The 23,654-nt window shown below is 40.6% G+C and overlaps 1 protein-coding gene across 3 annotated transcripts in view; it reads right to left on the minus strand.

The window, feature by feature from the left end:
- Positions 1-22,389, minus strand: part of LOC119894420 (protein-methionine sulfoxide oxidase mical2b-like) — a 42,279-nt gene extending 19,890 nt beyond the window's left edge. The window contains exons 1-19 of one of the 3 annotated variants that reach the window (XM_038707162.1): positions 22,126-22,389; positions 19,567-19,774; positions 17,737-17,853; positions 17,011-17,112; positions 15,825-15,980; positions 15,538-15,638; positions 12,698-12,955; positions 12,463-12,578; positions 11,273-11,399; positions 10,427-10,517; positions 9,160-9,307; positions 6,951-7,150; positions 5,777-5,871; positions 5,022-5,090; positions 4,573-4,701; positions 3,789-3,980; positions 3,322-3,597; positions 3,070-3,204; positions 1,215-1,706 (exon numbers count right to left, since the gene is read on the minus strand). In XM_038707162.1, coding sequence (XP_038563090.1) covers positions 1,215-1,706; positions 3,070-3,204; positions 3,322-3,597; positions 3,789-3,980; positions 4,573-4,701; positions 5,022-5,090; positions 5,777-5,871; positions 6,951-7,150; positions 9,160-9,307; positions 10,427-10,517; positions 11,273-11,399; positions 12,463-12,578; positions 12,698-12,955; positions 15,538-15,638; positions 15,825-15,980; positions 17,011-17,112; positions 17,737-17,853; positions 19,567-19,774; positions 22,126-22,389 — 3,276 coding nt within the window. The remainder of the gene's footprint in view (positions 1-1,214; positions 1,707-3,069; positions 3,205-3,321; positions 3,598-3,788; positions 3,981-4,572; positions 4,702-5,021; positions 5,091-5,776; positions 5,872-6,950; positions 7,151-9,159; positions 9,308-10,426; positions 10,518-11,272; positions 11,400-12,462; positions 12,579-12,697; positions 12,956-15,537; positions 15,639-15,824; positions 15,981-17,010; positions 17,113-17,736; positions 17,854-19,566; positions 19,775-22,125) is intronic. The other 2 variants (XM_038707163.1, XM_038707164.1) reach the window with 2 other exon arrangements.
- Positions 22,390-23,654: the final 1,265 nt, after the last annotated feature.

The following is a 23,654-nucleotide window of genomic DNA, read 5'->3' on the forward strand; positions in this document are numbered from 1 at the left end:
TAGATAATATGAACACTAAAAGCCAAGAATTTCAAAGAATCCTTGTGTTCTTCCTTCAAATGGGAGCCGGGATTGAACCGCCGACCTCCTGAGCCACAGCCGCACCACCTTCACCTCTATGAATTTTCTAGGTTTGATCTAATGCCACCCTTTCCTCAGAAATACATGAATACAATAAAAATATGAAATCCATGAATTATATTAATGACAAGTTGTAACAGCCATTTACAGCTTATATTTTAGAAACACTACATACCAAAATTGTAACCTGGTTTTACATCCCATTGATTTCAGAATTTAGTTATTTCACTAGCTTTGAAAGAGATCATGAATGAATAACATGAATTTAAATGTATTATTTCATTTATTTCTAAAGATAAGATCTCTTGAGCCTGGTTACACAAAGATAGACTGGTTGGCCAGATAAATGTCTTAATCCATCCATTGCACAAAGCTCTCTACATCTTGACTATGTTAAGAAGGACTAATTTGACATGAATTCTAGGAAAGACTTAGTATAAAGCCAAAAAAAAACGTGGCTGACCGAATAACAGTGTCAAAACTAGAGCCAAGCTGCTGTCACTGTGGCAGCACTCAGTACTTCTGCTAACTCCTCAGTCAGGCTCAAGACAGTTTCCTGGCACATGAAAATGACAGGAGAAGTCTACACTGCTTGATATTTCCAACCGGTTACCAACCTCTTCAAAAACTATTTCTTCATTCTCATTGCTCACTACACAACACTGTTAGCAAACCACAAACTATGAGGTCCGAACAAGGTCTGTATTGGTCATTTGTTGTCTCAGTAATGTTTATTTTGTAGTAAAGTTGGTTCACTTTGTCTCAAAAGAAGATGGATTTTGATTTCTCTTAAAGATTAAAAATATATATATATATATAGCTGCAAAAGTAATTTATGAACACTTTTTTGGAATTTTGGAGTTTTTGAAGTATCTAAAATGATACTAATAAATGTATGTGCTACCTTATGGATTTGGTTTGTTCTGTATAAATTTGCAGTGTCTTGTAAGCCCATGTGGGCTGGGCATGTTGGTATGGACAACTACAAAATGCAATCATCTTAAAATTGGTAGCTCCCCTTTAAAATAGAATTTATCTGGGATTTACTGAGAGTAGAATACTTTCACTGGAGATCTGCAGGTTATTAATACTGGACTAGCAGGGTGTTTTGATATGCGTGAGGGGACGGTTACCTTCATGTGCTCATTTTCAGCTACTTTGTTATCGTCAAATTTCTCCTGAGCAGTTTTGTGGACCGGCTCACTTTCCAGATTATACCGAGACCTCTCATAGTTTTCCCTGTTCAGTAAAGAAACTGGATGGACGGAGGAGCTGCTGGGCCCATTTTCACAGTTACTGTTAGAGAGAGGAGATGAGATCTGCTGACTCTCAAAGCAAGTCGGAGAGAGGGCAGTGGATGTTTTGTTGTTGCATGTGGAGGAATCAACACGAAGTGAAGACATTTGCTCTGGTTTTTCAGAGTCAGTGTAAGACGAGAGAGTAGAGGAGTCTTTCTGTATCTTATCCTTGTGTCCAGCAGTGTAGAGAGCGACAGAGGAGAATCCGGCCTGGGCAGTAGGGTCAGGGACAGGGTGGACTACAGAGTAGACGCTGGAGCTCTTAGATGTAGAGGGAGAAGGAGGAGGAGGTGAGGACAAGGAAGGAAGGGAGGTAGATAGTTCCACCTACAGAAGAAGAGTCAAACAGAAATGAAAGACTGAGCAGAAAAGAAGGTTGAAACTGGAGAGAAAATTACTTGTTTGATTTAAATAAAAAGCAAAATGAATTTCACACTGAAATCAGTGCACTTTTGCTGCAAAAGGGAACTTTTCTACAAAGCAAATCAAAATTAGAATGTGAAGTGTGTTGGTTAACACTGTGAGATTACAAAGTGGACAGAAACACAGTTAAAGGCCCTGAAAACCTATTTTCTCAGCTGTGCACTAGAGTCCTACATGAACACACACTTTTCTAAGTTACAATCGTTATTTCAAATGATGTCATATTTGGTGTGTTCTAAATGCTTTGAAATGGGCGTGGAAAATTTGAAATATACTATATAACATCTGACAAATATTGTGGGGTTAATTGCGCTTACGTTGCCAGGCCACTGTCAATCAAATGTTATTAAACTACACACACTGACGAAGCAGATTAACTCATATATTAATTACTAGTTTAACATTTTAACTGTTGCTTATTCAGCAATGAATACTTACTGTAATGAGGTTTTAGGGACTTTAATACACCACCAACATCATGCAAATTGGCCATTTACAGATGATTAATTTGACATACAACACTGTTAATGTTGACTAGAGATCTTAAACACACTTCAGTCTCAAACACCAATGTCAGCAAATGATATGCAAGAAGCGATTTGGAGTTATTCTATAATGTGGAAGCAAATAATTGCCACAATGATTTAAATCTTAGCATCAGCTAAACTCCTGGCTAATTACTAGGTACTTCTGAAATTTAAACACTACTGAATTTGTAGCACTGAAATATCAAAAAGAATCTTTATTTATATATATATATATATATATATATATATATATATATATATATATATATATATATATATATATATATATATATATATATATATATATATATATATATATATATATATATATATATAAATTTAGGGTTCACATATTCAGGTGCCAATATTCAAAGCCTATATTCAAATTGCTCAAATTCAATAAGCTAATAAAAATGAAAGTCAAGTGAAACTATCCAGTTTGTCAAACTAGCCAGGTCAAATTCACTAGATTTGTGATGTGAAACTCCGATCTGAACAGGACAGCTGCCAAGTGTCCAAAGTAGTTAATCAAATGTTTACACAGTGCAAATCAGCTCATTTTTGGAAGAAAACTTCAAGGTCTCCACCAAAGCATCTCAGCAGCTGCAGCGTGCTATGAAACTGTTCCATTTAGGATCAATCCCATGTTCATTTTCACAGTGTTGCACGCCGTCAGGATGAACATGCAGTAGTTTATGAAATTAGTCAAGCATGAAAAAGTGGTCGGTGCTATACACAACCTGTGAGGCTGAAAGCGGAGATAGAGGAGCAGGAGGAGGTTTGTTGGACCCAGGAAACATGGAGGACAGGAGCACAGCTCTGTCCTTTATACTCCTCCCAGAAAATTCTCTAGTAGACAGCCTCTGGGCTTTACTCTGCACGGACAGCACGCGATTGTGAGAATCGGAGAAGAACACGTTAAAAATGAGTTGGAACCGCATTTTTTTGTAGAAGTGATGAGAAATATTTTAGAAAACGTGCATGAAATTCACCTGCTGCACTGACTTCTCTGACCTCTCAGAGGAATGATCAACATCAGAAGCAGAGAAATGACTGGTTGTGAGGTGAGGAGAGGTGCATTCTGGGTGGTAATGTTCAGGAAAACTAGGGCTTGGTGAGTGGGGACGACTTAATGGACTCTTAGAGCGTGAGGGCGAAGGAGAGCGACTGTACCCGCTCTGAGGACGGGAAGATTTGGAGGAAAGGAAGAAACTGTTTTGAGGAGTCACAACACAGGGATTCTCTAGTAATCGAAGGTAGATGGACGGCTGAGTTGAGGAGCAAGAGGAAATAAGAGAGTATGAGTTTACATTAGTTATGCAAATGCTACCACAAGGATATGTTCTTATTGTAAAGCTTAAATGAAACTCACAGCTCCCTTTCATCGAGGACACATTTCAATCCCTTCAATCACATTCACAACAGAAAGAGCTGAGGAGTGTTCAGAGGCAAAGCATACCTGCCACTTGGGGCGAAGGGGAGGCAGAGGAGGAGGAGGGGGGGTGTCCTTGGGCTTTGCAAAACGGGGGTTTTCTCTCACCTCCTCCTCATCCGCCTCCTCCTCATCCTCCTCCTCCTCTGAGAGGGGAAGTGGGGTGGTGGAAGGAGACAGAGGAGGAGAAAAGGATGGATCGCATGAGTCTCCATCAGACTGATGTGAGGAGGAAAGGAAAAAGGAGAGGAAAGGAAATTCTAAGGAAAGCATCTTAAAGAACCCAAATACATAATTAAATAACAGTAACAGTATAATACAAGTATTGAACAAAGTTTGTAACAGAATATTAGATGACTGAGCGGCCCATTATGGTTGAGGTGCCTAAACATACCAAAACTATGTTAAGATAAGAGGGACCTTTCTAGTGCCAAATATTCTCAGTGTAAATAGTAAAATAAATTAGTTACGCAGCAGAAGGTCATATTATTATTAACATTGCTTTTGTTGGATTCTTGAATATTTATTCATCACAAAGCATCTGGACACATACCTGCACCATACTTATTACTACTTATTACTTGATTAAGGATGTATATTTACATCTACCCTATAGTGACACTTAAGACACTACTGGATACTTTAAATGTAGCTGAATTTATAGTATTCAAATATCTGAAATCCAGTTAATTAGCTGGATTCTTCAACTCTGGCTGAAACAAATCAATGGGCTCTTTTGTTGGTCTGAAAGTTACATGGGTGTCGCAGGCCCTTCTGAAATGGGACAGTATTCAAACTGTCAGTCTCTCACCTTGCTGCCTGTCTTTGCGGTCGAGGAGTTCTCCTCAAACTTGGCCAGCAGCTGAGTTGCCATTGAGCGGACCTTGTTCTCCCGCAGCTCCCCGTCCTCAGCAGCAGGGGGTGCACTGTGACAAGACAACTGATGCCATGCCAGGGACGCAGACGGGAATCATACAGGCCAGAGGGGAGCAAAGAGCAGCAGGGAGAGGGATCAATTTACAGTATCACTCAGAGAAAAGTGTTATTTGTGTTGTTTAGGAAAATGGTTAGAACTGGTGTCAGAAAAATATTGAGGTCCTGTTTTCAAAAAACAATGCAGGTACAAACTAAGGTCGACTACTATCTCAACACAGGTTTTCAACATTGGTGCAGTGGATCATTTAACATTAATTATAGCTAGGAAGTTGTACTTTTTCACTATTTAGAAGTATAACTGGAACATTTTAGATCTCCTGTTACCTCTGTGAGGTAGTGGTTCCCCTTTCGCCGTCTCTTGTTGACAGAATCGTCTTCCAGTTTCTTGTCATCCTGTGGTAGTAAACACCACAATAAAGATTCAATTGCAGAGACATTGAATCATATATACACGTTTCCATCTGGATCGTCCTTCTCGATCGAATGAACAAAGAGCCACTAAAACCGTAATTAGTGTAAAAGTTGTTAGTGTAAACTAATCATGTGGGCAGACATCAAGAATAATCTGTAATCACAGTGCAGCTGATGGCTCTTGTTCATGTTTAGATTACATTACAACAATGCTTTGATCTGTATGGTAGCTTTAGCTTATGACTGGGAGTAGTGTGCTGGTGATGAAAAAAGGATGATAAAAGGCCTTGAGGAGGGCAAGAAGAGATCGACTCTAGTCCTTATTGCAGTGGTTCGTTTCTGTTATGCCAACCATCAGAAGCCAAAAAAGGTTCATGCCACCCCACCACATGTAAACCGATTGAATTCTTAGCAATCATTAACAATATTGGGGGAGCAACAAATAAAAAAGGAGCCAATTTGAGTTTGAAATAGTCAGGTCAGCACACTAGCATCAGTAAACTCATCTTTTTATTTACCTACATAACTCAAATTTTTCCCCCGCTTTTAATTCACACCCCCCTTGAAGTAGCTCTATGCCTACCCAGTTGGGGCCCATCCCACAGTTTGAGAACCACTGCCTTAATGGAAGCATCACATGTATTTCAGTAGACAGTTTTTGGCTTTACCCTGGGTATCCTCTTCCTGGGCTGGGCCTGGTTCAGCAGTCTGTGGTTGGTTTTAGCTAGATATTCTTTACTGTTCTCATCTGGTTCTCTTGAACCTGAAAATAAACACAGTCCCATTAGGTTTACATTAAGATTATTCATTCATCGTCGTCAACATAACAGTTTATTTGCACACAAACAGCCAATTTAGCTGAACTGGATTCCACATGACAAGAGTAGACATAAATAAAGATCAGTACAGTGTGAGGAGGGTTCATCCGTGGACTCTAAATATCAGACGTTCATTAGAAGTTGACCAAAAATAGTCTTTCAGAGGTGTGGATTGCTCCACGGTAACGGCAGCGTAGGAAACACAGATGGCTGCAGGACATTAATATGAAACCACCAGAAGTGAAACGGGGCTGAACTGGAGCTTACAGTGGGGGTGTGACCAGAGCTGAGCCTCCATGGTTACGCGGAGTGATTGGATATGGCTTCCACAGACATAGCACTCATACCAGTCATGTCTCTGGCAGGGACTAACCTGACCGCGGTTGTGTAACGTGCAACTAAAGCTCAGGCAGTGGATAAAACAGTCCCTGAGCTTCAGTTATTTACTGTTAGCTTCTCTGAAATGTCTTACAGTGATTTATATGGATATTTTGTGGTGCTATTCCCTAACAGAGAGGGCAAAAGTACTATTTCCTGTTATGGAAGAAAGGAATTTTCGGTAAGGTATAGTATTACACATTTTTTGGTGGTTAGGGTGAAACTCTGCATCCAACCGTGCACTGCTTAGCTGGCCCACTTCCCCATCTGTTTGTTCTGTATGGCCAGATCCCTTTATCTTACGCTGGAGTGAATTTGTAAACTAATCATTTCCTTTTGTCAAACTGGGGTTGTGAAGTCAGAGAGGGATTGACAATCTGACTTTTATGGTAATTTTGAAGTGTTGATTTTGTTTCCAGTCCTGCAATGTTAGATTAAAAAAATGTAACTTTAAAAAAAAAATAAAAAAACTTTCATTACTTGCCATTTAGCTTTAAACTTTACAGTAGAATTAAATAGCTTTATTTCTTTTCACATTATTTCACTCAATAAAAGGGTATCTGCTTTATGGCTTCGCAGCAGCTAACGAATTTGGTTCATTGACCCCGTTTTGATTCTCAGCGACAGAAGCAAGAAGGAGCCCGACCGTTCTCGTTCCCCGGGGCGTTCCTGAAGGCCTCGTAGAATTTGGAGAGGTAGAGAACCATCAGCAGCTTGTCTGGTTCAGCCTCCGCAGCCATCTCCTTTCCTCTCATCACCGGCTGGATGCCAAACTGTCGCTCAGCCACGTCAAAGGCCAACTGGTTGTTCCCCGCCACGTCCTCCTCGTTCAGAGAGTCATAGTCACTGAGGGAGAACAAAAGTGAGGGGAGGTCAGCGTATATTGTTTCTTAAAACATCTTCCATATTCCAAACGATGGCAGAAGAGAAAGCTGGTGAGGTAAGATCACAGGAGCAAAGAGGACACTGCTTTAGCTTATTTTTATGATCTAGTTGTTTCTGTCTATCATTCAGTAAGTGAAGGAGAAGAGTTAAAGATGAAGGAATACCATGCTGAAGTAAAGAATTATTTCCTACCTAGCCATCTGTACACACAGCACTCAACACAACAGGAAAGACAACGTTAATGTTACCTCATCTTTAGAGAGCTTAACAGAGGAGTTTTAGCTCATTGTTTAGCTGTCTGGCTGCAACTTTACTGTTTTGGTTTCCTCTCACAGTTTCATTTTCAGCTGTAGCAGCCCACTGTACGCTACCTTCTCAGTACCAAATGGCAGACCAACCACGTTAGCAACTAGCTACTGCGACTGCTTTGTTTGGCAGGTAAACGTTGGGACCATGGAGAGAAAACAAAAACAAAACACCAACCGTGCAAACATCATCTCTATACGAGCACAAATCAGACAGTATGTGTGGAATCACAGCTACCTGCTATGACAAGGGTTAAGATGACGTGTACAAAATGATGTCATTCCAACCGACCACTCTGACACTTATTATTTGCTTTCTCAGTTGTGTGCGAGCAGACTGGATCAAGTCGGTGTGGCCTGTATGACAGACTGTTTTGAATTAGATTAATCAGCGTTTGAGTTCACGCCAACCCCTGGATTTTCATTTCATTTGTCAAATAACACGTGACAGAGGACAAGAGTCAAAACAGGAACAGGTCTTCAAATTTACAGAGGATTGCAATGCCTATTAGCAGTCAGCTGATTCAACGGTAGACTCACTCTTTCATGTAGATTTGCTTTTGATACTGTTGATCACAATATTTTGTTAAGTAAGCTGCTTTCTGTGGGTTTTGATGATTTTGCTTACAGCGTGTGCAAGTCATACATCTCTGCAAGAGTTCAAACTGTTGCACCGATGGTTTCAAATCAAGTCCCCAAATTGTTGATAAAGGTTTCCCTCAAGGATCAATATTAAGCCCACTTCTATTTAGATATGAAATAGATAATAAACGGAAAATAAATATTATTTAGTCTGTAAATAAATAGTATTCATTTTCCATCTCAGTATTGTAATGCCCATTTTAATGCTGATGATCCCATCTTGTATGCCGTGGGCCCCACCGCAAACCAGGCCTTCATTAGATTACAGTCCGCTTACGATGAGCTCTAGACCTCCCTGCTAAATTTAAAGCTTGTTTTAAACTCCAAAAAGATAAATGTGTGCGTTTCACAAGAGCGTGAACCATTGATTTTCCCAGTCCGATCCACGCACTAAATTAATCAAATGGATACAGTACAGCATTATAAGTACTTAAAAATATGATTACACAGCAGCTTATCCTGTAAAACTCATGTGGAACATCTTGCTTTGAATTAAAAAAATAAATTGGATTCTTATACCAAAACAGAGTTTGTTCCTCCTTTGAAAAGAGACAAAAACACTATACAACTGGATTATATAGATATCCTGTGTGCTCATGCTGCTGGTACTGAACCTCAACCACTGGATAAAGTCTGCCACAGTGCTATTCTATTCATTGTACATGGCAGACTGTGAGCTATATGAAAACGCTGGGTGGTAATCTAGAAGGCATCAGCATTTTAATTGCTGGTTTGTTGTGTCGTGAACTTGTGTATATACAATGTGTTCAGTAGAAATAGAGCTCAACTACCTACCTAAGTAGGTAATATAATAATTAAAACTAATTAAACTAATATATAAACTAATTAATATAATAATATACTAATTCAGCAGAAAGATTAATGTCATCCAGTTCAGTTCAAAGCGCCAGTCTGGATAAGTGACTGCTCACAAGCCAACAGAAAACAGCTCTGGTCTGAATGACTGTCAACATTTCCACATGTTTCCAGAATGGATTGTGTGAGCTTTGTGTGTGTTCTTACATGAGCTCAGGCCTCTGGCGGTGAATGAGAGCGCAGAGGGCCAGGCCGTTCCTCCAGGAAGATGTGAGGTTGGTGACATCAACCCCCCTGTAGCCCTGAGTCTGCTTCTGACACCAGGTCAGCAGCCGGCCAGGACGCACATCAGACTCTGCAGAAGAGAAATAAAACTTCACCAATAGTGTCACAAATGTCCTGTAAAGCTGGTGTACAGGGAATTTGCTTGTTGACAAACACAACTGACACATGGCACATTAAAACTCTCCATTTGAACACCAGTGACTTGCTGGTTCACTTGAGCCTTATGACTTGACAGACTTGAATCTCCTCCCAAGCCTAAAGCAGAGCAACTTTGGCAGCAAATACACAGACAGAGCAGACATTCAGGCCAGTGCACAAACTGGCCTACTTAGAAGACATGCAGCACTCCCTTTGATGCGCTTTAAAATGCATAACTAATTTCTTGGCAAGATTTCTGTTATATTTCAGGGTTGATGTGAAAAGCGTAAGGAATGGGGGTAAGAGGTAGGGTTACTGAAATCTTGCATGGATAGCTTAGACTAAATATTACAAACACCTCTCAGTATACTGCAGTACATGTCAACAGCACCACAAACTGCATTTGAATTGACGCCTATCTAATACTATAGATAGGTCAGTCAATCAGAACAACAACTTGTTCAAGTGCCCCCCCAAAAAAAATCTTTCAATGCTGCTGTGACTTGCGACTAAATGCTGACTTGTTCTGCTCAGGGAGAAACCGCCTTCATAGAGAAGACAACCGTATCAGCCCTATACTGTTTATCAGTCTAACCCCGCTGATGCAGAGCGTCTGTGAGAGGCATCATGTTTGACCCTCACGTGGGTGTAATGTTATCCAGCTGTATTGTCTGTGACAAGGTGTGTCAGCCTGAGATAAGGCTAAAGTTTCCTCTCAGTAGGGGCTGGGGAAGCATTCATGATGTCAACATTATTTCTCCAGTAATCTGGATGCATTTAATCTCAGCGGTGACTCATAGGATGATCAGATTACAATTACGACATGCAGGGAGCTTTGTTAGTCCCATATGAGTAGTTGGCAGCAATCCCGTCACAACACTCTCTAAAAAGGTATTTGATGTGTCTACAGTCTGTTTTTTATCATAGCAACATGAAGGCTCTATATACACTGTATTTTTTTAAAATATTTTCATGCACGACGGCACAGAATGTGTCAGTTAGTAATCAGGACTAAATTGTGAGTTTGTGTTTGGGACTTTCTGCATCACACCTCTTCTGGACAAGTTCGCTGATCTACTTGTGGGTCCTCCTCTTTCCAGGTGACCCGAGTCCTGTTGGCCATCAATGAACAGGTGACGCACCTAGAAAGAAAGAATTAAATAATATGATTTAAAACTGGATCAGATAACATTTAACACCGTTACAGGGACACTAAGTCATTGCAAGGGCAAACAGTAGGATTTAAAGGATTGGCAGCTGACACAAATCTCCTGGGAGCCAGAACGCATAACCGAAGGTGACAAAATAACAGCTTGAAAAGAGCAATCGTGGCCATATCAAAGTAGCTAGTGTAGCATTAGCTGCTAAAGGCTGCTAGTTAGCAGAGCTAAAGGAATATACTCATTGTTGATTACTCTAAAATGTACAAGCAGTCATTGTTAAGTTTATGTGCAGGGGTACTTGCAGTGTGTTTGTTTGCATGTTTGGCATAAGCATTGACACTTTCCCCAGTCCAAAGATTTCTAACACAAATGCAGGCTAGAAATATTAGCTATTCATAGCTACAATTGCTCTATTGCTGTATCTATCTCACGATGCAGCATTTTTAGCAGAAAGAGATGAAAATTCTGAGCTGGCAGCATGAGATTGAGAATTTGAGAAATATTTGCCTCTTTGAAAACATAATATCCCGGATTCAACATGCACAGTAGTAAAACGGTTATTTATCACTCAAATGAGATTTTAAATCAAATATCACTGTCATTTACAGCAGAAAACCCTTGATTAAAATGTCTCTTAATTCCTTTTCTTTCTTTGATATCTGGTTTCATTCAAATGCATACTGTAACCACTAAGGGCATCTGTGCTTTTCTTCTTATGTAACTGTTGGACTGACCTGGTGTGGGCGTACACAGCTGGAGTTGAGGTTGGGGTAGCGGGTGGCAGGGTCAATGGCGTACTGTTCAAAGTTTTTACTGATGTTTTCTGTGGTGGTTTGAGGGAGCAGCCGGTAGATACTCTCCCTGAGGAACAACAGGGTATAGATATAACTGGCAGATTCAAGATACTGCAGCTTCAAAGATCTGAGAACTACACTGCTACCACTTGATCTGTCTAAGGACAGCAAACACTGAGGCAGGCTGAAAGCACAAAACAAAGTCCTTAAACATTAAATCTACATCACTTAAAGTGCATTTACACTAGACATGTCCAGACTGTTTTTTTTAAACTCATGACTACTGCTATTTTAATTTCTTTACAAGGCTATTCGTATTCATGGGACATGAAACACCCACAGAGAAACCATAGGGTCTCCTTGAAAAGCTGGTATAGTTCATTAGAAGTAGGATCATAAACGAGGATACCAACCTGTAAGCACAGTACAATACGTATAAATGGTTGAAAGCTCCAACTGCAAAGCTTTAGCTACTTTATTGGTAGTTTTAGTGTTAGTTGGTAGTTTTAGTCACAAGGGCATATCCCCTGCAAGATATCCTGCGTGGAAAGTTTACATTTTAGCCTGAGATTGGTGCAAGGAAAATAGAAAGGATCCACCCTCTCATGAATGTGGTGGTTAATGGTAATACAAGTGCAATGTCTGGCCTGACAGTGGAACCACTACAAACATAAGCATTCATCTTCTGAGGAGCAAGAACTACAATGATGAAAATTCACAGCATGTTGGTCATTATATTTGATTTCTTCTGAACGACATGAGTCGACAATTAGCGGTGATGAACGAGATAGAGGAAACTGTCCATATGGTTCATCCTTTGTGGAGCATGAATCTGCTCAGCAAATATCATGGTTATCTGCCTACTTGATAATTAGATAACTATATTTATTGTGTATATTTATTAAGTTAGAATTTTGACATGAAAGTGGAACAAGAATGAATGATCATCCTCTGGGAAACACATACAATAAGCCAATATTTGTGAAGTTATCTTGCTCTGGACAAACCGACTAACTGTCTGGACTGATGCTCTTTTTCCATCTGTATGAAATCCAGAGAAAATAAATTCAAGACTACAGACAAGTCTATCTTGTTTAGCTAAAGTTACAGGAAGTGGAACACAAACCCACCTCTCAGCCAGGATCTCCAGAGGGCTCCTGCCCTGTGTCCAGCCCCTCACCATCCAAGCAGTGTCGAAGGCTGCCAGAAATCCCCGAGCACAACCAGTGCCCATTGGCCAGAAGGGCTGTAAGCAGAGAACATGATGTCAGCGTGAACACACACAAGCTGAGCCTGACTCTGGGCAGAAGCCACAATGTCAAGCGACTCTGACGACTCTCAAATGCTCTCACTGCTACCACACACCTCAAGCAGACTGTCTCCCACCAGTGCGACCAGTAGCTGATGTCCGTGCTTCTCCCTGATCAAGGCGGCGTTCTCTGAGGCGTACATGCTGGTGAAGTCAAACATGGCTACATCCGGCTGCCCGTAGTGGTTGATGGCGTAGTCCAGGGACGGCAGCTGGTAGTTTGTGCCGAAGTCAGCTGCCTCACGGGCGTAGGAGAGCAATGCTTCCTGGTTTACGTTGTCAGGGCTCAGCAGTCGCTCTGTTTCAATGTAGTCCTGTATTAAGACAAGATCACTGTCTATCACTGACATAAAATAAATGATTTAAATCTGCACTGATGAATATTTTTATATAAACAAAAGATCAAATGCTGTGTAACATTAAAGGGGTGACCCGTAGTGACAAACCCACATAGAATTATTACCTGACTCCGCCGTTTCCTACTGAGGGATTCTCTACTAAGCTTTTTAGCCTCTTTTAGCTAATTAATCTGGTTTTATATCCCACAAACTCTGATTTTATCAACCTTGTTTTCAGCAGCAGGCTGGCCGTTTTGAGTTAAAAGGCAGACAAATGGCAGACAGACAATTTAGCGACTAGCTTGTGGGAGTAGCATTCAGATGCTAAAGGGACAGATATTTTCTCCTGTGTCGCAAACCAGTGTTTTGCTAGCACGTTACATGATTTGGTCTTGTCCAAAGATACAAGAAAAAACTAAAAGCTGAATTTGGACTTACTGCTACTCAGGTAAAAAATGTGGAGACTCTGCTACCTCAAAATCTAATCAGACCATTTCAAGGCACATTTACAAAAATAAATATGCTTTCAGTTCCCGTCTTAATGCCTGGTTGGTTGTTTTCTTTAAGATTTCTCTATAAAAGCATCCAACAGCAAATAAGCCTGGCTTTGGGCATTTGACCTCCGCAGTTGGTTTTCTTTCATTTCAGGGAACTTGGGTATATTATTATTTAACTCAATTCTCCGCAGCTGATCATGTCGACCAAGTGAGCTGCATCATTATACCATGTTTTGATGAAAACATTTCCTGAGAATCAGCATGACGGGTTGGACAAAGGAACAAGATTGGGACTGATTCAGAAGCAAGATTCATGTTGGTCAAGAAATGAAGGGAAAATAAATTTGTTTCTCTGCAAGAGGAACAGGATGACAAAACTTTGATGATAAAAGTTTGGCAGTTTGATGAATCATTGAGCTATTGAGCCATTATGAGTGATGAAGCTGACACACAGCAGACGCAGTGAGATATCACTCTGCACTAATGGGTAATGTAAGATGAGATGGAGACCACTGAGGGCACAGCGAGGCAGGGTTTCAACACCTGTGTGTGAGTGTGGGCTTGTTCTACAGCACTTTATTTGTGGGGTCCAAAAACCGGCAGCCCACTATACTTTTGGGGACCAAAATGCTGAACTCCACAAGTTTAAAAGGCTGTTTGAGGGTTAATACTTGTTTTTAGGTTTAGAATTAGGTTTGGATTCGGCAATTGGTTGTGATGGTTAACATTAGGGGCTAGGGAATTCATTATGTCACTGACAGATCCCCACAAAGATAGGCACAAGGCTCATCCCAACATGATCCAGCCTGCACCCGATGCCATAATATCCTCATTTATACCATATGCCTAATCTCTGTTCAGGACAGTGACCCTCGCTGAGAGCAAACCTCTGACTCATAATGTCTTTATGTCTGTGTGTGTGTCTAGGCGACATAGAAGAAAGGTGAGAGAGAGAATCTAATTAGGGCCCATTTCATTATCATCCCCTATGGAGGTCCATCACTCACTGACAAAGCTAGATGCTCACCGCCTGGAGAATACACACATTCCTGCCTACCCAAAAAACACTGACGCTGCTGTGCCAGCTGGTTTTAAATATTGCAACCTGTGTGTGTCTGTGTGTTGTATGTTTCATTGTTAGAACTATGAGAAAAAAATATTAGTTAAAAAGTACAACAATTTTCATCAACAAATAAAAACTAAACAATAAAGTGAAAGACAGCCAAATGGGCAAATTGACAATTTACAGTTTAAATACAAAGTAAAGTCTTGGCATGAATGGATTTGTGATTTCATACTATACAGTGTTTGCTCCTGATTAACAAAACAGTCTCCTCCACCTCCTAAATAAACCTCTTGTTCGGATGTTGGGTTCACTGCTTGACCTGTTGTACGAATAAGCTTCATGCTGTGATGCCAACTTAGCGAATTTTAGAGCACCTCTAGTGACTCTGTGAGGCCGAGTCTGTATAAAAACATGGCGACCAAGATACCTCGCCATTGCATCTCTCTCCTCTGCTCTCTGTCTATGGATGTATAAATTTGACTTTGACAAATCCTACTCATACTGCCTAGTGGAAGAGAGCCACAGCCTTTCCAGTCGACCAATCAGCAGCCAGACAGTGAATAAGACATGAATGTGAATGACCAACAAAAGAAGTGAGCTTACCAGACCTCTGCAGCTCGCTCCTCCTCTCTACCTGATGCTATATTTCCCACTACTAGTATAACACACCACAATCTCTGACCGAACTGTTGGCAGTCAGGATCTATTATGATATTTTTGGTTTTTTAACTGTTCATTGGGAGTCCAACAATGTTACATGAAGGCAATGCTAAAACACCTGAAACCAGAGTAACTGTACACAACAAAGATGGTGTTAGCTGTAACCTCAGAAAGAAGACATACAAATAGAAAATGCAAAAGTGAGACCAAAACAAACAATAAATCAAATGACTAAAACTCATGTACATTTTTGTCTAAAACTAAAACTGCATCAAAATCCAGTGTCAAAATGGATACTGCTGTGTATACACGTGTGCGTGCATGTGTAAACTCACATTTATGATGACCCCCTTGTCCAGGAGACTCTGCTTCTTCGCCGTCATGACAAAGTAGTGTGTGTTGTCTTTGTAGTAAACTATGTTCTCCAAGTCAATTCCTGAAAACACGAGATTTACTTTACAAAGGGTACATATGGTGTTGAAAGAAGGAGCTATTAGAGTGGGAGAAGCAAACAGACAGCACTGCATCGTATACAACTCAAACAAGAGTGGGGGGTTTTAAGGGAGGAGGAAAGGAGGCTTTATGGTATGGGCTGCTGGTGCCACATTTCTTTCCAGCTCACCTGTCTCCTCCCTGAGTTCTAGAAAGAACTTCTGGTTAAAGATGAAGGCCACACCACTGATCTCCTCCACTTTGGCCTCTGCTGTGGTGTTCCTGTTGACAAAGTTAGCTGTGATGGCGATAGCCAACTTCCCTCGAAACTCTTTGCGACCGAAACCTGCCGAGAGGGGAAGCAAAACCTTAGCAATTAACTATGCAGAGGGGAAATCTATGGTTAATGCCACATACAGTACTATGCAGAAGTCTTAGGAAGGTGGGTAAATGCTGTCAAGTAAGAAAGCTTTCTAAAAAAATAGACCTGTTAATAGATTTTACTTATCAATTAACAAAATGCAAAGTGAGTAAACAGTAGAAAATCAAATCAATATTTGCAGGATAGTAAAAGTCACAGTGACTACGATCCCAAACATACAGCAAAACTCACTGAGAACTATATTCAACATGAAGAAGAACAAGGAGTCCTGGAAGTGATGGTGTGGCCCCCACAGAGCCCTGACCTCAACATCATTGAGTCTGTCTGGGATTACATGAAGAGAGAGAAGCAACTGAGGCTGCCTCAATCCACAGAAGGACTGTGGATAGTTCTCCAAGATCTTTGGGTCAACCTACCTGCCAAGCTCCCTCAAAAACTATGTCCAGGTGTACCTAGAAGAATTTATACTGTTTTGAAGGCAAAGGGGATCACGCCAAATATTGATTGGATTTAGATTTTTCTTCTGTTCACTCAGTTTGCATTTTGTTAATTGTTAAATATAATTAACATGTCTATTTTTGACAGCATTCTTACTTTACAGCACGTTTCTACATCTGCCTGAAACCTTTACACAGTACTGCATATATCTCACATATACCACACACACACATCCACATAATATTAACTACACCCAGATAGAAAGCTAGTCGAACAGTTCATAAGAACACACACACACACACACACAATTAAGCTTCCAGTTAAAGTATGTCAACAGGAAATGCTTTACCCAGTGAGTGAAAGCAGCTTTGCGACACCTCACCTCTTTTCCAACAAAAAAAACAAACAAACAGGGCTTGGACTGCAGCATATATGTATCCAACAAATGTGGGTCAGGAACAAACCTTGTCTTAGAGGACAAATCTTTTTACCATAAACCCGCCACAGCTTACCCCACAGCACAACTCCAGTTTGTAAGTTTTGCGTTCTTTCTCACCGTCTAATGTGTTTTTGCGTCCATCGGCTCCAATCACAACATCGAAATCAAAGTCCGAGACAGGATGGCTGGAGGGCCGGACCTCTGCTTGCCAACCACGACCTGAGGAAGAACAAAATAACCAGATGGACCCACTTCAATTTGATTATTTTTATACAATCAGACATGTACTCTAAGAGAGTGTGATTGTAGACCTAAAGGAAAGGCAGCTGACAGGGAGTTCATACATCATGTTGAAGTGCTGATTTGATTAGGTTTGAGGTTTATGTGGTTATTTCTCAACTGTCACACAGCAGCCACAGTATGTTGCTCAGTCCTCCCTGGAGTGTTAAAGTGAGAACTGTGAACGTCCCTGGATCACACCAGATCCAGGGGCGTTCACAGATCTCAGTTTGGCCCTGGTCTCTGCCTCCTCACTCATCCATATTTAAAGTGCCAACTTCACAGTCTCCATACGCCATATTTAGGACACTTGGCATATTTTGGGACCCTTAAAAAAGCCAACTCAAAGTAGAACAAAGTAAAATGAAACTGTCAGACTATCAATAGACCTGCTGCCACTGCAAATGGTCTTCTCTAGGAAACTTTCTGATCACTATAACATATGTATTTTGTGAGCAGGGAGTTTTCCATATATAGCTGAGATATGTAGGAGTGACCCTCTGTGTGGCACCGCCACTTATGACCCTTTAAAGCACAGATAAGAGCACACACACGCAGACCTACTGTCGTCAGTCTGCTCCGCTGGCGGCTCCACAAGTTTGACAAACTCCACTTTGACATGAATCTCCACTCCCAGTATCAGACTCACTTTCAGCAGCATCAGCTGGAGCTGGCGGATACCTGTGGTGGATTCACACAAACACAGACACACACAAACGTGTAGGATAATAATTAAAAAGAATTTTTAAAAAAGCACACAAAAGAAAGGCTAGAGCTTCCCGTACAGGTATAATCACTATATACTGGCCCAGACCAGATAAGCAAACGTTGAAGCTGATGTTGCTCCAAGACCATAAGTATTTAAACTGGATGTATTCTGGTCCTGGGCAGTAAGGAAGTACCAATCCAATACCAATTATTGTATCTGCCCATCTCCTCCCTCCTCTTTCCCCCCCCCCAAAATTTAAAATCTGTGTACCTCACTGCAAAGAACTCACTGAAATTTTTTTTATGTAAGGTAACAAGCGGCTGCTAAGACTGAGTTGGGTCCCCTCCAAAGAAACTGTTTATAAAATCTACTTAAGATCACTATCACTATAAATACCAATCCAGTGTAGAAGTAATCAATGCATCCCTACTGCACTATACACTATAAAATATCATAGATTATTCTGGCAGTATAATGATGAACCATTACACTCTGTGTTTTAAGTAAAGAGTTAATACAGTTTATTTATACTGCAGTATATGTGGTATTTACAGGCGCCTTCTCAGCAGCAGTTATGGGAGGAAGACATGGTTGCACTTATAGATGAAAACAAGTTAGGGTTTTGAGATGTACACTCAGAAGAGCTTATCTTTAAGAGGAGATATTAATACATGACACTGTTACTAAAGCTGGAGAGGAAGACGGGCCAGTGGAAACATCCCAGTGGAGATAAAGACTGAAGAAGCAAACTGCAGCAAAATAGGCTGCTGGAAAATCTCCTCTCACGCATTAGAGTCTACAGGTTATTTTGCATGCTAAAACAGAGAGTGAGAGAGAACTGCAAAATTGTAATATAGGGTGTTCCCAATCTTTTTTGGCAAAAATATCTGCACACACACGAAAATTCAATCACGATTAATCGTAGGATTTTCTTGCAATTAATCACATGCTGCTATATACACAAAAGTGCAATAACATGTAGTTTGCAAACACTTTAAACAAACAAGTGCTTTTTACCAGCAGTATTCCCTTTACACAGTAACAATAAAATATTTCTTGTAAATCTCAACTTAAACATTAATGTAATCAAATCAGATATTAAACCAAAGCTATTTACCACATTTCAAATAGTTATCAGGACATCAACAGGAGGGAATTCATATGGCAGGGCATCCCTGCAAAACTAGATGAAGGCCTATCAGGTAAAGTTATGTAGTCTGTAATTTTAACTCAAGTTAAATAGGCTACAGCAGAAGCCGTTACCATGGTTACCCTCAATCGTGCTCCTGCCGTTTTCTCACGGAGCGCTGTCTTCTTCTCCACACACTGCAGCCAAGTAGTCTGCTGAAGCCTCCCTCCACTGCTTGTTTGGGTGGGTGATTTGCAGGCTGATCCACATCAACATTTATTTATTTATTTATTTATTGTAACATAAGTAACATGATCCTGTCGGCGTGTCAAGTGACTTTAAAAAGGAGTCCTGACTCCAAAGTTGATTTGACATAAACAACAACACTTTCTCTTCCTTCCCAGAGCACTATAAGGAAAAAACTAATTATAGTGTGATAGAAAGAGGAAGGAGTGAAAAGCTTAGCTTCAAGCAACTTCCCCACTTTGCTTTCTCACTTCATGATCAACCTTTTGAAAAGGCGCCAAAGTGAGAGGAGACACAGATCAACACTCACTGATGTGGTCGATGGCGCCGGCACAGAACTTTCCATAGAACTTCTTGGCTCCAAGGCCCCTGAGGTCATGGATGGTGAAGGGCCAGAGGTGGAGAACGTTGTTCCTAGAGAAGGTGTCTCTCTTCTCGATTACCACCACTTTACAGCCCAACAGGGCCAGTTCGATGGCTGTCCGCAGACCACAAGGACCCCCGCCAATCACCAGACACTGAGTAAAAGAGACATGGTGGTAGGGATGCTTAAAGAGGTTTTGAGCATTAGTATTCTAGTCCTCTTTCCATCCCTGCTTTCCTACACAGTAATTCTAACTGGGCTTTGAGTATGTAGTGTGTTCAAGAAAAATGACAAAAAGAAGTACTTCAAAGATGTAAGATTCCCAAATGCAACACACAGAGGAAATGAAGGAGCTACTTTTCAGCTCTAATGCAAAATTATTATTAATAATATTTTTAAAGAGTGGACAGCTAAGAGAAGATCTCAGAAAACAAAGAAGCAAAGTATTAAAACTAAGTTTGTTTCTAACTTGTTGGTAGTTGTTCTCCAAAGATGCAGTTTGATTGATATTAGTCTAGTAATGTTTCCTGTTAATAACAACAGTAAAGAGTATGATTTTAGAGAATGTATACTTTTAGTATTATAATATGGTGTGGAATTGAGTGACCGCTTACAAAGGGTGTACAGTAGCTGTATTTACAGCAACTGGCAATGATGTTTTATCTGGTTTTGGACTGAAACTAAATATAAAGAGAGAAAAGCAGCAGACATCATCATCATGTGGAAAAATGAACAAGAGGGGAAAAAAGCATTATGTGGAAAGTCTCAACGGTCCTGTGTGATTACAGTCAACGTCTCATTTCCAGGTCAGCATGTTTGCATGGTCTGCCATTTCTCAGTTATAGAGAAAAATTAACTGACAAAACAATTATCACAGCCATCTGGGAAGGGTTGATTTAATCACTTTTGGGACTAGGACTTGTGGCATCTTCCATGTAACAGAGTGTTACAGAAGTTTTGATTCTAGATACAGAGTTCCAGAAAACAGAGCGCCCACCCAGCTACAGGGCCACCATCTTTCTCCAAAAAGTGGTTTCTCCCGGAATAATGCCTGGGATAACAATTTAGCTGTTATTTTTGGCCAAGCCTCAGCCCAACCCATCTCTGTTAATCTCCCCTCTGCGGTTCTCTGGCCTCTTTCCCCTCTGGACATCTTATCTTTGCCTTCAGATATGAAGCCATTCCAACACTATGCTAAATGTGCTGCTTATAATACTGAGACATACATGGTCAGACAATTCGACAGACCAGCACATCACATAAAATATGAGATACCCATCTGTCACATGAAATACATATCTGAACTCCCATACTGTCTTTAGGCTTCTGTGTAAGCCATGTACTACAATTTGACTTACATACAGTGTCCCTATAAATGGCTTATATTACTGTTCCAGAAATTTGCTGACTGAATTTCCTCAAGTTATATGCACTAAATCCAGTTAATACAGCCTCACAAAGTTAGGATTACTTACTGGTCTAATTAATTACAGAAACAATCCACTTACATATTATATTTGCAATAGACAATTGCAAACTGGCAAAGGTCCTAATTGGGTATTTGAAAAAAAAAACAAACACTAATTCCATAAGCTTGCATAAGGTTAAAGATGCCTTTTAAATATGGCCTGACCTAACATTATTACGGCACTACTCAACAGAACACAGAAAAGAGGAAGAATGCAAAAACAAACGATGATGTCAAAAGTCAGTCTACATACTGTTGTAAATAAGTGGGTCACCTTAAAAACCTTCATCACAACAAACACCTCTTTCTGATTGAACTTTCATTGGATCTAGCTCTGACAGACGGCTTATGCGCTTTTATTTTGTTGGCTGCACACTAAACGGCAGTGATGAGACACGAGTCAATGGTTAGATTAAGACTTTTGAATAAGCTGTGTGAACTTACTGTTCTCTGCCGACCGAGCTAACTAGCTAACAACTAGCTCAGGGAGCGTTTTCTCCTTTCAATAACTCTTCATTGAATAAAATGAGAACACATAGAGGGGGAGTGGGGGTTTAAAACACAGTACAGAGAAAACAGAAAGAAGCTCGGAAAGTCATTGTGACTGCATGTTAGCAGTTAGCTCCCCAGCTAGTTTACAAACTAGCTCTACAGTATGTGACCATGCCTCTACAACCACATGTTATCTGAAGAATTTCACTGTGCCACTTTCTTGTATGATCACGCCTTTACAGTTTGGATGAAGCAGCACACCTCCTACACTATCAAAACAACGCCTTTCACCATGCTGTGCTGTTGTGTGGAAAACCATTCACGCTGTGCCAGCACAGCTTAAATAGTTGCGGTTACTCATGGCCATAGATTGTTGGCTCAGACGGGCATGAATACCCTAACATTATTAGAATACAGCTCGAGACTGCTAAGAAGTGATACCAAACTAGTTTCACATTGTGTATTAATACACTCAAACTGCAGAACAGGTTCAGTTCAGTTCAGTCTTTATTATCCAACTCAGGGACAATAAAGGTCTCTCTTACCCTGGTGCCCTGACAGGCTTTATTCTGGTTGTAGACCTTGTGCTGCGCCCTTTTGTCCAGTTTGGTCCACAGGGCCTTGACCTTCCAGGTGCTGACTGCAGCCTTCAGTGAGCGGTAGAAGTTGCTGTAGTCCAGAGGATCCAGCTCCAGTTGCCTGCAGAGGATGCTGAAGGCCTGCAGAGTCCCTTTACAGGTAGATGCCTGGACAAAGTTCTCAAAGAGCACGCTGGCCTGCGCAGTACGCTCATCCTCTGTCTCACCCATCTGCTCTTGGAGTAAAAACTGTCCAATCTCCTCCCAACACTCTGTCTTCTTCCTTTCCTGCTTCTTTTTCCCTGTTCTGTCCTTCCACGCTGTCAACTCCTATGATGTGCTGTGTGCCGACATGCTTAGCTAGTTCTGAAAAACAAAGAAAAAAATATTTTTTGGACACATGAGATTGAAAATGAAATCAATCAAAATCCAGATGATCAGTTCTACATCCTGTGAATTGGTGATAACTAATGACTAATTCATGCTCCTGAAAGTTTCATCACTTTCATTATTATTATTATTATTATTATAATAAAACAGCAGTTTTTGCTGTTGTAATAATAATCATAATAATATCATTATTAGTACCATTTGGGAATCGATGGATAAGAAATAATTCAGTAACACTTTCTACGAAGATCATCGCTATAATGACTTATGCATATATTTATAACATGATATAACGCGTCCATAAGACATTATATATCCAGAATTTACACAGAAAAAAAAAAATGCATCAAGATGGATCACTGCCCTCTTAATTGTAATGAAACGAATCGTGAGGTGCCAAGAGATTCTCATTCCTACTGCCCAAACAGTATTTCCATTTAATAACTTTAAAATGTCTTTTAATAGGCTACGTTTTGTAAAATGGTTGTCTTTAATTGTCCACTGCATCCGCCATTCATCTGTGACAACATCTAAGCCTCTTCTTACATGATGTTGGTCGGCAACAGGGCTTCTCTTGAGCGATCTCTCACCACCCTGACAATGAGTGTCCTTGATGTAATTATGTTTGTGTTTTTGTGCCAAACTGCAAAATGTTCAAAATTCATACAGATTGTTCATAAAGTGAAGAAACATAAATAAAAGTTGTTTTCTTGTGCAAAATGTGTGTCACTTTACTTAAAGCAAACAATGACGTGTTATGTGGTGGTCCGAGACTTTCGCCGCAAATGTTTACTTCCGTGTTTGTGCCGGCTCTTTCCAAATGGACCGGCAAAAGACCATGTGACCGCTGGTCGTGCCTGCAACCAATCCCGTTGCAAAGCAGGGACACTGCCTCCGTGACGTTCTCCAAAATGCATTTCGGCCTGTTGAATGCTCGTTCTATTGCGAATAAATCGCATTCATTAAACGATCTTTTCACAAGGGAAGGCCTGGATATTATGTGTTTGTCAGAGACATGGCAGAGAGAGGACGAGCTTATTCATTTAAATGAGCTCTGCCCAGTGGGTTGCTCTGCTATTGGGAGGCCCCGCCCCTCTCGTCGCGGT

This window comes from Micropterus salmoides, unplaced genomic scaffold (genome assembly GCF_014851395.1).
Source record: "Micropterus salmoides isolate LMB-PRFRI ecotype aquatic unplaced genomic scaffold, ASM1485139v1 Ms_hic_scaffold_8, whole genome shotgun sequence".
Lineage (NCBI taxonomy): Eukaryota > Metazoa > Chordata > Actinopteri > Centrarchiformes > Centrarchidae > Micropterus > Micropterus salmoides.